We start from the raw sequence: 15,984 nt of genomic DNA, 5'->3' as shown, positions 1-15,984 counted from the left end.
GTCAGGAATATGAGGTCCCAAGTCATCATCTGACATTCATTATAGCTCATTTATGTAAAAATCAGAAAGTTTCTTAACTACCAATGCAGAATATCTTGAGTGTTGATGATGACATCCTGTAAATGTTGCCTCAAATTCTGTTTGTGAATCAAGAATGGACTGAGTCAAGTCATGAGCAAGAGAATACAAGGTGATATTTACATATATGATTCCTTCTCTAATGGTGTGCACTTTGGTCCTGGAAGGTACCAAATAAACTGACATTCTAGTCTTACATCATTGCTGACACCTCTTGAATGGAACAAATATACATTAATGTAAAAAAAACCATATTTCTTGAATTCAGCAGAATTAGGAGATAAACTAAAATAGGAAGAGGGTGCAAAACATTTACAAATATCTTCTAGTGACAAGCACTGTGCTATGCACTACATGGGTCAATATATACAGAGTCCCTGGAGGTGGATCCTAGGAATTATTATTTCTTAAATATTTCTCCTGTGATGTTGATGTACAGCTCAGATGAGGAGCATATTCCATTCCTGAAGGGTGAGATCCTGTGTGAGTACATAGAGGTTCATAACTTTTACATAGGGAGTCAGCAATGACACTCTGGAGGATTGTTGGACTGAACAGAAACATACTCAGAGAAAGAAACAGGGTTTTCCCTATGGGTACTTGGAGCAGGTAAAGAAGAACTAGTTTGTTCACTCATTTAGCATATATCTGTGCAACACTCACTAAGGGTAGTGCTCTTCTAAGGGTGGAAATACAGCAGTGAACAATTTAAGTGAAAACCCAAGCTCTTCTGAACAGCAGCTATATTACAGCTAAATACTGTACTTAGTCTTGTATATGAGGAAACTCATTAAATTCTTTTTTTTAAAGATGTTATTTTTAGTAATCTCTAACATCCAATGTGGGGCTCGAACTCATAACCTCGAGATCAAGAGTCACATGCTCTACTGACTAAGCCAGAAAGAACTCATTTAATTCTCACACAATATGATGTGTAATAAAGAATTTGACCTTGCCCAAAGAAAAGCTAGGCTTTTGTCATGTGCTCCAGGGAGATAATCTCTAAGTTCTAGAATATCCTACCTGATAGAAGTGTCTTGTTCACCTGGTAATCTTAGGCTTTTCCAGAGAGTCCAATAATGTGATTTATGGTAGGGGCTTTTAGTCACATGGTATCAGTTTGCCTTCTGGAGGAGCTAGAGACTGAGGTCAGCCATGCAGATAGCTAACAATGTCTATGACAAAGGTGCAAGAAAGACCATGAAGCTCAAGGTTCACGTGAGTTTCCCTGGTTGGTAATACTCCATGCACATTGTCACACGTTGTTGGTGGGAAAGTAATGCTTTCCACAACTCCTTTGGGAGAGGGCGACTGGAAGCTCTACCTTTGGAACCTTCCCAGACTCTGTCCTGTGCATCTCTTCTCTTGGCTGATTTTAATCTGTATCTTTTCAATATAATAGACCGTAACTTTCAGTATAATGGCATTCAGTGAGTTCTATAGTTCTTTCTAGTGAATTACTGAAACCAAGTGGTCTTAGAGACTATTCTCTTACATTGTATATGAGCTAATTGGTATTATCATCATCATTTTACAAATGAGAGTATGAAGCACAGAAATGTTAAGTTGCTCAGTGTCATATAGCTTGTAAGTAGTGACAGTGCTACTTGTCCCAACCTCAACTGCCCTCAGTCAAATCCCCAATCAGGCAATCTGGAATATCTGAGAGTGGGGACTACATATCAATATATTTTAAGGTTATCCAGGTGAAATGCAGGTGAATTTGGGAACACCTAAGCTATAATCTGTGTCTTAAATTACTGAAGTACATGGCCACATTAAACTGAAGGAAATCCTCTGGCTCTTAAAGCAGTCGGCTTCAACTTAAATAGTGGTATTTTATGAAGCAGCCTGATGCAAAATAATACTGTTTAACAGATTTGCTTTGACCTTTGAAAACATATCTGATGATTAAGAAAAAAATGTTTAAAAACCTCTGGTTCTAAGAAAAGATCCTATGCTCATAAGAAGCTTTAAATAATACTCTTGGTTTTAGTATCTCTTTGTACATTTTGCTGTATTTTTAAAATAAATAGTTCAACACTGAGAATGAGATATATCTCATTATCAACTATCCCAGTAACTAAGACTGTCAAAAAAAGCAAATACTATTTCATAAAAAATTAACTTCAAGTACATCGTGGAAATCAACAGAAGATAATCAGAGGTATGTCACTGAGATTTCATTTTCAAGAGTCAGACTTTTATGTCACTATTTGAGAGAAGAGAGCGCACATAAAAAACAAAACAGAACAAACAAAAAAAAAAAACGATTGTACAAAATTGTGAGAGCCGGTCCCACTCGTATTTTTTCCATGCTTGCACAGGATATCTAAGTAGATTGCCATCAATACCTAAGGAAAGGTTATGGGTTGATTAGAAAAAAGGAATTTGGTTATTCTAGGTTTTATTTTTTAATGCACTTACTGTTACTAATATTGCTGTTTTTTCTTCCTGTCTCATTTTATTCAGCCCAAGGATCTTTGAATAACTGACCATATGTGATTTGTAGAAGCTTACATTTACATATTCATGACCACATACAGAATTAATCACAGGCACTTTGAACAATCCAAAAGGAGCCTTATATTGTAGCACTGGAAGTGAGTTCAAGGATAAGCTAATCGAAGCTAAACTGTAAATCAGAAAAGATTCTGGTGTAGCCAAAAGCACTTTAGCATGCAATTCAGCAGATCTGAATTCTTGCTCCGGGTCACTCCTTAACCAGTTATATGACTTTGATCCAGTTATTTAACATTTTCTTGGTCAATTTCTTTACGCAGATGATAGAGGAAATGCAAAGAAGAATTTCTAACCTCAGCTGTATAGTTATATGAGAACTCCTTATGAATTTCTTGCAAAAGAACACCTCCTCTGTCCCTGTGCTGAAGGCATGGGTCTCCTGACCTAACAAGAATACATACCATGTTTGCTTTGCTATATCAAACTGATAGGCTCTGGTCAGCTCGTCCAGGTGAGCCTGCAGCATGGGCTGCATCTCTTCCCGTGGGGATGGAGTGAGGGTTGCAGTGGACTGCTGTCCAAAGGAAATAGCAGGCGAAGAAGCCACACCTCGGACTGGAGGTGTCGGGACACGATCATCATCTTCTTCCAGTTCATCTTCCATACCCTGGTGTAAGTATGTTTGCACGGGTAATGGCGGACACCAGCTATCGCTGTCATAACTGAAATCAAGTGAGAAAATATAAACTCTATCAACACACACATCCATATACACATACACACAATCATACTGGCAATAAATAACAACCACCATGGGAACAACAGCACCTAAAACGTTCTCTCGGTTTATTTTGTCCTGATTTCAGTTTGTTGGTGGGACCATGGTAAATCACCTGGCTGTTATCTTAATTTCTACTCACAATTACTACTGCTATCTCAATATCTCAATCTATTCTTACAAGATCTTATTAGCTAATTGTTACCCCACAGTTACAAAAGGCAATAACTTCCTAACAAACTTACTCATGTGGAAAAGCCAAATTGCTAATTACAGACAATTAATGAATTAATTTAGTGCCTTAGTGCTTGTAGATTTAACTATTTTCTTCTCCTGTTCATCCCTGTGTACGCCAATATTGATCATCAAAGAAGTGTCTGAGAATTTTACTTTTACTCTAGATCTCTGCCAACCTTTCAGTCCATATGACATGTCAGTCTTTAAGACTTTGTGCTACGAAATGGATTCAATGGCCCTTTGATGCTCCTGATTCTCTAACTTCCTCAGTAAAAACTCATGCTTGCCTGTATCTATAAAACAGACGTTCAAAAGCTAGCCTGCAAAAGTACATATTAAAAAGAAAAATAACAACTTCTAAAGAGAGTATTTTTTTAGGGACTCTGGTAAGGGAATATAGAAAATTAGCCCAAACAGTTTTCATTGTGACACAACATCAGTGGCATTTCTATTTGTCCCTTCTCCATATACTATCATTTTCATAAATCAGAAAGATCCCAGTATGCTTTAAAAAGGAGACTTAAGAATGGGATAAATAATATTATTGAATAAAATATGTATTGAACGTAATATTATTGAATGTCCTGTAAATTCCACTTCTACTGAATCTTTCTCCAATACTTCACCTCTACTTTCATAATCACAGATCAGAATCCTTCTGATGTGAACTAGCTCATTAACTTGCTTTCCTAGTCTCCTGGGATTTCATCTCCGTCTCTTCTATCCTATCTTCCATGCAGACAATGGGATTATATTTCTAAAATCTTCATTCACACTACACCTAGGCTTTGAATTATTCAGTGATTATCACTATTATAAAAAAAAGTTCAAATTCAATAGCAGGGACTAAAAAAAAAAAAAAAAAAAAAAAAACCCTTTCCCATCTGATCAACCTATCTTTCTACCTATTTCCCCAACATCAGCCTACTGTATATATTTTTCTAAACTCTGGGCCTGTATATGACTATTCTCAAATCATCTGCCTGTGAGTTCCAGTTCTTCCTTCGGGTTCAGTTCAAATGTTGTCACATTTATGAGGTATTCTCTGCCTCTGCCATATGTAATTGATTGCAACTCCAAAATACTTACATTGTGGTACTCCCCATATTATATTGGGATTACTTGTTTCATGTCTATTTTCTCCTACTATTCTACGAGCTCTTTAAACTTAGAGCTCCATCATTTTCAACTTTGCATTTCTAGCACCTGATACAGTATCTACCATATAGAAGTTTCATTAAAGAAACTAAAAATAGATGACTATTACAAGTGTATATATGTAGTCCTGACCTCCCTAACAAATCCTAATTTGTAAATGTCTAGATGATTCTCGAATATTTTTACTCAAGTGTCTTCATGTACCTTTTAAAGCTGAATTTATTAAAAAAAAACTACACATGGATGTTTCTAGCAGCTTTATTCATAATTGCCAAAACGTAGAAGCAATCAAAATCTCCTTCAGTAGGTGAATGGATAAACTGTGACAAAATTCATCCATAGGCAAAATTTGACAATTTTCCAAATAATGGAATATTATTCAGTGTCAAAAAGACATGAACTATCAAGCCATGAAAAGAATTAATGGAAAATTATATACACATTACTAAGTGAAGGAAGCCAATCAGAAAAGGCTATGTACTGTATAATTCCAAGTATATGACATTTTGGAAAAGGCAAGACTATGGAGACGGTGAAAAGATCAGAGGTTGCCAGAAGTTAAGGGAAGGGAGGGATGAATAGGCGGAGAATGAAGGATTTTTATGACAATGAAACTGCTCTCTATGATATGATAATGGTAGATGCATCTCAGTGTACATTTGTCCAAGCACACAGAATATACAACTCTAAGAATGAATCCTAATGCAAACCATGGACATTGGGTGATACTGATATATCACTGTAGGTTCATCAGTTTAACAGTGTATCACTTTAGAGGGAAACATGGGTAGTGACTGAGGTTATGCATCTCTGGGGGTAGGGGGTATAGGGGAAATCTCTGTACTTTTTGCTCAGTTTTGTAGTTAACCTAAGTCTGATCTGACAAATAGAGTCTATTTAAAAAATCCTTGAATCGATAATCCATGTACTTGATAGCCATGTGCTAGGTAACTGCATCTACTTACAGAGCATGCAATCCAGTGGGGCAGACTGATATTAAGCAAATAATCAACAATGCCAAGTACTATAGAAACAGGGAGGAGGGAGAGTGAAACTAGTTTTGGGGTAGGACAAGGCTATGCAGACCACAGAAAAAGGGGATATTCTAAGTAACACATTTGGTGGCCCAGAGAAAGAGAAAAGATAACAATATTTGAAGAACTCACATAGTTCCCTAACTGGTAAGAGCTGGAAAATAAAGGGAGTTGCCCAGAGATGCGGCAGGAGAGGTGAGGATGTGCCAGATCATGCAGGGCCTCATCAGTCCTGAGAAGGACTGTAGGTGATAGATAGTTATCCTGAGAGGTTTTTTTACCGGGAATAATATCAGCTTTAGCTGCCAATTTACCTCTTTTGTTGAGGCTACCTCAATAATCTACCTCAGTGAGTTGTAAACTGAAGACCTTGTTTGGACGCCCTGTTACACTCTGATAGGAATATCCCTTCAAAATATTGTTTATATTGTAGTATAAACAGGCACACTTAAATATGTTACAGACAACAATTTTTGTTTTGTATTAGGAAATTCCATTGGTTAAATTTGTATTCTCATCTATTGACTAGGTAAGTACTTCTCTGACTTGAAAAAAATACAATGCTCCAAAACGATGCCATTTTGATCTGTTTTATATGTTGGAGATCAGAGTTAGATTTCATTAAAAAAAAAGGTTCTTTTGTGTACAAAGTTTGCAACTCAAGGCCCCAGCTGGATTCAGTGCTTCCAGTTTTTCCCATCCACTAATCAATCCCTCACGCCACTTACAAATTGGTCTATGAAATCATGAGAATTGTTTGAATAAAATATTCATTTCTGTTTATTCTATTCTGTCCATTATATATGTCTAAGCCTCAATCTTTTTAGATGGGTTTTCCAGTTTCTCAACGAGAATCTCCTACTCAAAATAAATTGGTTTCCTTCCTCTCCTATTCCTTCTACCGCTCTTTCTCCTCCTCCTCCTTATTATTTTTTTAAATATACTTTTCCATTCTGGTCTATTAGTTTAAAGAATTCAACTTATTTTGAATAAGCTGAACTCCTCCAATTTCATCTACCTTAATCTTATGGATCCTTCAAGCCATAGGCTATATCCCATATTTTTATAAAGATTGCCCTGATAAGGCCAACTAGCACTGATATATTACTCTTCTGAACTTGAACTGACATTTTTGCACATTTACTTGGAAATTGATTATGCACAATGTTATGCCATTTCCAACATTGGTTTATTTAACTATTGTCTAATTTATTTTAGAATTTAACCTTGCACATGTTGATAGTGTCTTTTCCTCAAGTGGATTTATGCTATATTAAAATTATGGCATTGAATTACTTCTGTTTGGCCACACCTGCCATAATACTTTAAAAATAGTAGATGATAAGCCTATTTATTGATTTGAAATGAAAACACATAAATTGATTCATTAATAAAAATACTCATGATGTTCAATGACATGGATAGAGGTACAGAGCATAATGCAAGTATAATGAAGTAAGTCAGTCAGAGAAAGATAAATGCCATATGATTTCACTCATATGTGGAATTCAAGAAACAAAACAAATGAGCAAAGGGAAGAAAAAAAGGAGAGAAAGAGACGAACCAAGAAACACTCTTAGTTGTAGAGAACAAACTGATGGTTACCAGAGGGGAGGTGCATGGGGATATGGGTGAAATAGGTGATGTAGATTAAAGCGTGCACTTGTGATGAGCACTAGGTGTTGAATGGAATTGTTGAGTCAGTATATTGTACATCTGAAACTAAAATTACATTATATGTTAATTATATTGAAATTAAAAAAACAGGATGTTTAGGTTTCTTTTATTAACTTAATTTTTGACTTTAAATGGTATATTATAAAGTCAAACAAAAATATATATAAGAATCCTAAAAAAAAAAAGGACAAAAATGAAACACCTGCCCATTTTCAAGTATGAAATGTGAGTGCTATTATACTTCATCCATAGTTATAATTAAATTTACTCCAAGGGTGCCTGGGTGGCTCAGTGGGTTGAGTTACAACTTCAGCTCAGGTCATGATCTCACAGTCTGTGAGTTCAAGCTCCGAGATGGGCTCTGTGCTGACAGCTCAGAGCCTGGAGCCTGCTTCAGATTCTGTGTCTCCCTCTCTCTCTACCCCTCCCCTGCTCATGCTCTGTCTCTGTCTCTCTCTCTCTCTCAAAAATAAATAAACATTAAAAAAAATTTACTCCATAAAATATCACATTTTTTTGTTCCGTAAGTTAGAGCATGTATTTCCTTTGTTTACGTTGGCTTATTGCAAGGGATTTCCTACATTTGAATAAATAAAGAACATGTTTATATATTCAATCTTTAATTATTCTCTAAAATTACCCTACTTCATAAGTAGTAAACTATCCTTGCTGCTAATAATCTAAAGAGAACATACATAGGGGCACTTGTACCCCAATGTTTATAGCAGCACTCTCAACAATAGCCAAATTATGGAAAGAGCCTAAATGTCCATCAACTGATGAATGGATAAAGAAATTGTGGTTTATATACACAATGGAATACTACGTGGCAATGAGAAAGAATGAAATATGGCCTTTTGTAGCAACATGGATGGAACTGGAGAGTGTGATGCTAAGTGAAATAAGCCATACAGAGAAAGACAGATACCATATGGTTTCACTCTTATGTGGATCCTGAGAAACTTAACAGAAACCCATGGGGGAGGGGAAGGAAAAAAAAAAAAAAAGAGGTTAGAGTGGGAGAGAGCCAAAGCATAAGAGACTGTTAAAAACTGAGAACAAACTGAGGGTTGATGGGGGGTGGGAGGGAGGGGAGGGTGGGTGATGGGTATTGAGGACGGCACCTTTTGGGATGAGCACTGGGTGTTGTATGGAAACCAATTTGACAATAAATTTCATATATTAAAAAAAAATAAAGAGAACATACATGAGGAATGAAAATATGTAGACAGCATAAGAGAAACAAGAAATAATGTTATATGTATCATATGTTAAGTTTACATAGAAAAAAATTGTAATTAGTTGCACTCAACTCATTTTTTTGTTATTCAAATACCATCAGGCAAAAGAGAGCCTAACCAAAAATTATACAAACACATTGCATAATGTATTAAATGACTAAAATATTTTCCAGTAGCTCTTCTTAAATAGAATGGGTGCTTATCATCACTTTCAGTCTTTTCTACAAAGGTAATCTAGAACGGGTGAGAGCAAACTCCACCAATGCAAAACATAGGCAAAACTGAATATGGGATTCATCTCAGAGGTTTGAGCAAGAAGACAAAAATAGAGAGATGAGGATAAAAGAAAGACTGGGAGAAGGATGTGGCAGAAGAGATGAAAGAAATTTGGGACACAGAGCACATGATGTAGCAGGGAGGGCTTTTCACCATCTCTGAGGTATTCATATCTTAATCCATTCCAGAGCAACAAATGCTAGGTGTCAGGCCATTTCTGAAGGGCAAGGAAGTAACAAGTGATTCTATAAAGGTTATCAAAAGTGTAGCTTTGTTTTTAGTATTTTCTTCACATTTATAGATATATATCTTATTTGAGTGATGGAATTTCAACTTTTCCTAGCAGTAGCGTAAAGAAGATTGTGAAAATGCTCCTGATGCCAAACTAATGGTCTTTTGGGCCAACCATTCCTAGAAAAGATTTGTTTTGTTTTGTTTTGTTTTTTGTTTGTATGTTTGGTTTTTTACTTATTTATTGTCAGTGAAGTAAGAGGCATCAAATTATCTGTCTTGCCTGGGAAATAATGAGAAAGATGACAACAAATCAATGTTGCATGTGAACTAACTAGTTAAAGGCCAGATACAAATACCGCATTACTAATAAAAATACAATACAGTTCAACACCCGCAAAAGCTTGCCAATCTCTAATTGTAGCTACAAAGAAAAGCATCAGATTTCTGTTGAATCCTTACTGAATTCTTCCTGGCATCATATGAATGCGTTAAAAATACATTATATTTATAGCTAAGGGTGAATATATCGTGATACATTTTTATCAAGCCGAGAGGGGTATATCGATGACAGAACATTTACCAGTTTTGTTATCAGACTCCCTATATGACATACAACTCTCCACAATTGGCCTTAGGACACCTCTTCAGATTATCTCCTACTATGAATATTTCAAACTCAACAAATCTCATACCAGTTGCTGAAGGATACACACAAGCAATTAGAACGCAATGTGATGTAGTACTGACTACAATAGAGGAGCAAGCTTAAGGAATAAGAAAATTAAGGAAAGGCAAGTAACCTTAACTAGAGTAGGATGGGGTTTTGAAGGAAGAGTGGGAAGTACTGAAGGAAAACTAATGGGGCTATTCATTTTCATTCTCATCTTTTATTTCTATTTTTTCCCCTTTGGCTACAGAAAATTCTCTCCATCTGCACAGCAAATGGTGACATTAATAACATTTAGTTGTAATCGTTTGTTAACAGTTTATTCTGGAATCTAGGCTACTTTAGGTTAGGGACCACTTCTCGTTATCTTTGCTCCTTTTGCTTCAGAAAGCTCAGAGCTGGCATCCAGCAACCACCTAACTCTGGGTACAATTATTTGTGAATAAATGATTCAAGATTCACCTCAACACTGAACTATCAGATGGCTCCAACTTTACCTGGTATACTTGGTTATCCTTTCCTGAATGCAAATTATTATTTTGTATACATTGCTCATCTAGGGCTTATTATGCAAAATAGTGTGGACGCGCGTGCGCGTGTGTGTGTGTGTGTGTGTGTGTTTTCTGTTATCTACCTACCACTCCTGTGACTCCCTAGATCAGAGATGAGATCTTCCTGAATAACTGTGTGTTTGTTTCTTTCATTTCTGTTGCGTTTCTTCCTGACACTGGGCTTAGCACTTGTTATGTACTTGAAAAAAAAATGTGTGTTGAATAAGTTCTCAATTATGATATATTAAAAACAACAAAAATAAAAACTATGTATCTCCATAAGAAGTAGAGTTGCAGAATTCTTTTTTTTTTTATTTTTTTAACATTTATTTATTTTTGAGACAGAGACAGAGCATGAACAGGGGAGGGGCAGAGAAAGAGGGAGACACAGAATCCGAAACAGGCTCCAGGCTCCGAGCTGTCAGCACAGAGCCCGACACGGGGCTCGAACCCACGGACCGTGAGATCATGACCTGAGCCGAAGTCGGACGCTTAACCGACTGAGCCACCCAGGCGCCCCAAGAATTCTTGATTGTTAAAATAAAAATTATTAAAAACCAAGAGGTGACATCTACACTTTTTGCTGTTTGCGTTTCAAGAAAACCTTGGGGCACCTGGATGGCTTAATCGGTTAAGCATCTGACTTTGATCTCAACTCAGCTCATGATCTTACAGTTGGTGCAATCATGCCCCACATCAGTTTCTGTGCTGATAGCACAAAGCCGGCTTGGGATTCTTTCTCTCTCTTTGCCCTTCCACCACTGGTTCTCTCTCTGTCTCTCTCTCTCAAAATAAATAAAAACACCTAAGAAAATAAAAACTCTTAAACCTATATGAATTTCAAAATAAGCCATAAAAAATTCTATAGAAGAACTCACTATAAAATGTTCAATGTTAATATCACGAATAGCAGATTATAAAATAATTTAGGAAGTCTTTAAAAATCTTTCCTTTTCAATATTAGAAAACAAAAAAGTATAAATAGTATATCAAGAAATGGGCAAAGTCATCACTAATCTACTAATTTTAATTTACTCTTGTCATATTGATTTTAAATGTGTTGTCATCACCAACAATTGAAAGAAGAACTTTGAAATATTAACCTTTGAAAAATTAAGTCCAGGGAATAAGAAAATTGAATTCTGCTGTCAGTTTACTGACAGATTAGACTTTATTATTTTTGTTAAGAGTGATAATTTTTATTTTAGGAAATACTAGGTACTTAACACAAATAACTCAAAGGTTCTTGAAAACCAAACTATAAGCCACAAAGACTTTTGAGTAGATATAATCAAAATATATATTTCTTTACCTATCTAAAGTATCCAGTGGATTTTTATAAATCTTTTACAAAAATGGGATGCCTGGGTGGCTTAGTCGGTTAAGTGTCCGACTTCGGCTCAGGTCACGACCTCACGTTCGAGAGTTTGAGCCCCGCGTCGGGACCTGTGCTGACAGTTCGGAGGCTGGAGCCTGCCTCGGATTCTGTGTCTCCCTCTCTCTCTGCCCCTTCCCTGCTTGCACTATTTCTCTCGCGCGCTCTCAAAAATATATAAACATTTAAAAAAATTTTTTTAAGAATTTTTACAAAAAAAAAGATTTTATAATATCATACACCCTGACTAAATATTAAAATAATTTGGGTAGGAATGCCTATATATTTTATAGCTTGATGTTCAGAAAATAATTTATATCAAAAAATAAAAGTCTTCGGCAATATGTAATAATTCATTCATCAAATGAATATTTCTAATTCTACTGCTGGGCAGTAAAATCAAGTGAGACATTTAGCATTTATTTCGAACAAATAGTTTTATTTCAATGGGTAATAGCTATCATAGCCTATTTTTAAGTGGACTTAGTGGGAAAAGAAAAAAAAAGATTTCAAATTATCTAAAATATTCATGTGATCTGAGTTCAAAATTTTATGTTTATACATGTTTGTCAGTACTATTTACTCTTCCCAATTCACAAATTCTATTTTCCCATTTCCTGAATACAGCCTTTAAAATGAAGATTCCTGAGTCCTGGATAATCTCCTCTTGTGGAAAGTACATCTTTTTTTTTTTTTTCTTTGACAGGCTCCTGTGACCTGGGTACATTTACATTATTGATATGTATTGCAAAAGATCGTGTGCAAAATTTAACTTTTTAAAAAGTCAGAGAAAATTTATTTCCTATTTCGAATGTGAACTTTTTAAAAATATAAAATAATAATGATATGTATATAAATGGGAATTATAATCCTACAGAAGCAAGTAAAGCCCTTTTTGAGGAAGAGAAAGATGTAGAGAATAAAATATAGAGAAGTATGTATATGAATACATAAGTGTGTGTGTGTGTGTGTGTGTACATGCATATCTACCTACATCTCTGTGTATAATGTATATATATTTATATATATGTAGTATATATGTATTATGCAATCAAGAAAAGGTAAATGAGGTATTTTGAAGGAAGCAAATGCTGTGACATAGAATGTTCCAATTAAGAAAATTAATTTGGAGATATCTAAGATAGCAATCTGGAGTTATCTAAGATAGCACTTATTTAAAAAGAAAAGGACAGGGCACCTGGGTGGCTTAGTCAGTTACGTGTCTGACTCTGGATTTTTGCTCAGGTCATGATCTTATGGTTCCTGAGTTCAAGCCCCACGTCAGTCTCTGTGCAGACAGCACAGAGCCTGCTTGGGATTCTCTCTCTCTCTCTCTCTCTCTCTCTCTCTCTCTCTCTAGTTCACCCCCCACTTGTGTGCTCTTTCTCTAGCTCTCTCAAAATGAATACATAAACTTAAAAAAAAAAGATTAAAAAAGAAAGAAAGAAAGAAAAGGAGGGCATCTAAGGTGTCTCAATCAGTTTAGCATCCAACTCTTGATTTGAGCTTGATTTCAACTCTTGATCTCATGATACATTAGATCGAGCCCCACCTCAAGTTCTGCTAAAGATTCTCTCTCTTTCTGGAGGAAGTGTATGAGAAGACTAGGAATTGTGAAACTAGAGCATCTGTTTCAAAGGCATATGAAGGGGCACCTGAGTGGCTTATTCAGGTGAGTGTCCGACCCTTGATTTCAGCTCAGGTCACGATCTCATGGTTTGTGGGATTGAGCCCTGTTTGGGATTCTGTGCTGACAAGCATGGAGCCTTCTTGGGATTCTCTCCCTCACTGTCTGCCCCGCCCCTGCTCTCTCTTTCTCTCTCTTTCATGCATGTGAGCACACGCACTCTCTTAAAATAAATAAACTTTTAAAAAATAAAAAGAAACGGAAATGAAGCAAAAAAAATTTGTGCTGTGATCTTTACAAAAAACAAGACAGGGAATAAAACACTATTCAAATAAACTGAGGTGTCTTAATATCTAAATATGTTTAAATTAAAAAAAAAACTTGGAAAAAGAAAAGCTGCCTTATTCTGCATTTTTCAGTTTCAGTCAAAAGCAGTAGTGACCTGGGAATTGTGAGGAAGATGGAGCAGTTAGAATTATTAAAATAGAAAAAAAAAGACTGAGTATATTTCTCCTCACTTGCTCTTTTATTAGAGAATAAAAAGTATCAATGTCTTTCTGCTTTAAACTCAATTAACACTTAACAGAGGCGAACTAACTCTTGAGACATATTTGGGAAAGAATAAGGAAACTGGTCACATTTAAAGGCCCTTGAAGGAAATTTTCTAACTTAAGAGAGGTTTTGTTACAGAATGTGCAGTGGCTTGAACCTCTTTCATGTTCCAGCCCTTAAATTCCCATCAAAGCCGATGATTAAATTCTCTACAATTACACCATGTGATGGAGCTCAACAGTAGGTGCTCTGCTATGGCCAGACGAGTCATTAGAAAGCTGTGAGAGATGATGAAGCAGGTTATTTTAATTCCCTTTTCAACCCTGCTCAGGAGTGGCTCTTTAGTTCACAGAGCTGTGGACATTTGCTTTCAAACTAACAAGCAATATTATAAATGGAGGCTGCATTATCATGATTGCAGACAATCTAAGGCACTTGACAGCCAAGGATTCTAGGTTCTCAATATGTGCTGTGTTGTATTTATCAGCTAAAATACAGAGATGGTGCAAACAACAGAAGTGGGGTTGTGGGGAGGGCAATGAACAGGGTGGGAAGGGGGCAGGGAAAAAAGTAAGAGAATCCCAGATAAAGACAAAGAAAACACAATACAGAGAAGAGGAATGCCCTGGGCATTCTGTTGGTATAGAAGACAATTTTACCCATTTTCTTGCTGTTCCACTGCGTAGTGTTCCAGCTCTGTGCCAGGAAGGGGCTGGACCGGGGGAGGAGGTAGAGGAACATTGGCCCAGGTCGATCCATTGTTTTTCTGAGGTTTAGAAGAGTTTTTAGTTTTCTTCTTTTTTCCACCTTTCCCACCTGCAAGTAATAATGCCTCTATTCAGATATACCAAATATCAGAAGAAACACAGTCATTGGGTGGGAAGATGGATTTATGTTTTTGAAACACCACAATGAGTATATTACATTTGTTAAACGCCATAAACAATGAATTGATCTAATCAGAAAATGTTTTTATAAATCACTCAACATTATATTGTGTCTTTCCCAATGCATGAACTACAGTGCTGAATAAACCAAAAACATGGGTCCTGTAGCAAAAGCACACTTATTGATTTATTCATGTCTGCTGCCTCTATGTTTTCATTGTTAGACAAAATAACGGGCCATAACAAATTCTTCCAAATGTCAGATTTTAGTGCGTTCATAATGCTCTTTTGCATAATCTCTCTCAGTGGAAAATGCAGTGTCTAAGGATACAGGCTAAACTTTTCCATTAGAATTTACTCTAATTAATCCAAGAGAGTACAGTTTTCTCTCAAAAGTGACTGATAAAAATCAATCAAATATAATCTGGGTACTTATAAATCTTTCACAATGAGAAGTTTTATAGAATTTTAAACTAACGAATGGCGTACTTATTTTTGCTTATAGTGAGAGTAGTTCCCAGATGTTTTAAGCACAGCATTTTCTAAAATTCCAAAAAGAGGGGAAAAATTAATGAAAATGCAGTGATCAGTTTCACTACTATTGTTAATACAAATTAGTTCATGCACAAAACACGAGCAAAAAATGACTTGGCAGCGTGTGAACCAAATCTGGAATTACTGGAGCTTAATGAAATATAAAAATCAAATTCATCATCTGTATAGTGTCATAGTTTTCACTCTTCCAAAATTGAAGTAAATCAAATTTCTTCCTAGATGTGTCATGGTTGATTGTAAGAATAAGTACTTCTGCAGCAGCATAACAAAGGATGTTGTTCAATAGAATGCAAGTAGCTTTCTTCACTCCTACTATGGCTATCGTTATATTTCCAAAAATAATGGTATTGACCCCTTGGGCTTCATCTTTCTGGACCTGAAAGTTGTGAACATCAAATACTTGCAGCAGGGCTCTCAACAGACAGACATAGTACCAGAAGTTCCATCTCCTTTCTTCAACCAACTGTTAATCTGCATCAGCAACTGGCATCAGCTAGTTGATGATCAGCTAATGGCATCAGCCAACTCAGAAAATTATGTCATTCAGTAATGACTTATTGGAGTGTCAGAAGGTAATGTAGCTGGTAAGCTGGG

At 36.1% G+C, this 15,984-nt stretch overlaps 1 protein-coding gene across 18 annotated transcripts in view; it reads right to left on the bottom strand.

Annotated features, from left to right (window-relative positions):
- The window catches only part of ROBO2 (roundabout guidance receptor 2), a 597,843-nt gene that overhangs the window by 27,263 nt on the left and 554,596 nt on the right, over positions 1-15,984 (bottom strand). For all 18 annotated transcript variants that reach the window (XM_053903196.1, XM_053903192.1, XM_053903191.1 and 15 more), the window contains 2 exons: positions 14,608-14,764; positions 3,003-3,263 (listed from right to left, as the gene is read on the bottom strand). In XM_053903196.1, coding sequence (XP_053759171.1) covers positions 3,003-3,263; positions 14,608-14,764 — 418 coding nt within the window. The remainder of the gene's footprint in view (positions 1-3,002; positions 3,264-14,607; positions 14,765-15,984) is intronic.

This window comes from Panthera pardus, unplaced genomic scaffold (assembly GCF_024362965.1).
Source record: "Panthera pardus isolate Hobbes unplaced genomic scaffold, ASM2436296v1 HiC_scaffold_16, whole genome shotgun sequence".
NCBI lineage: Eukaryota > Metazoa > Chordata > Mammalia > Carnivora > Felidae > Panthera > Panthera pardus.
Note: the sequence above shows the minus strand (reverse complement) of the source record. Positions and strands in the feature narration are given on the sequence as shown.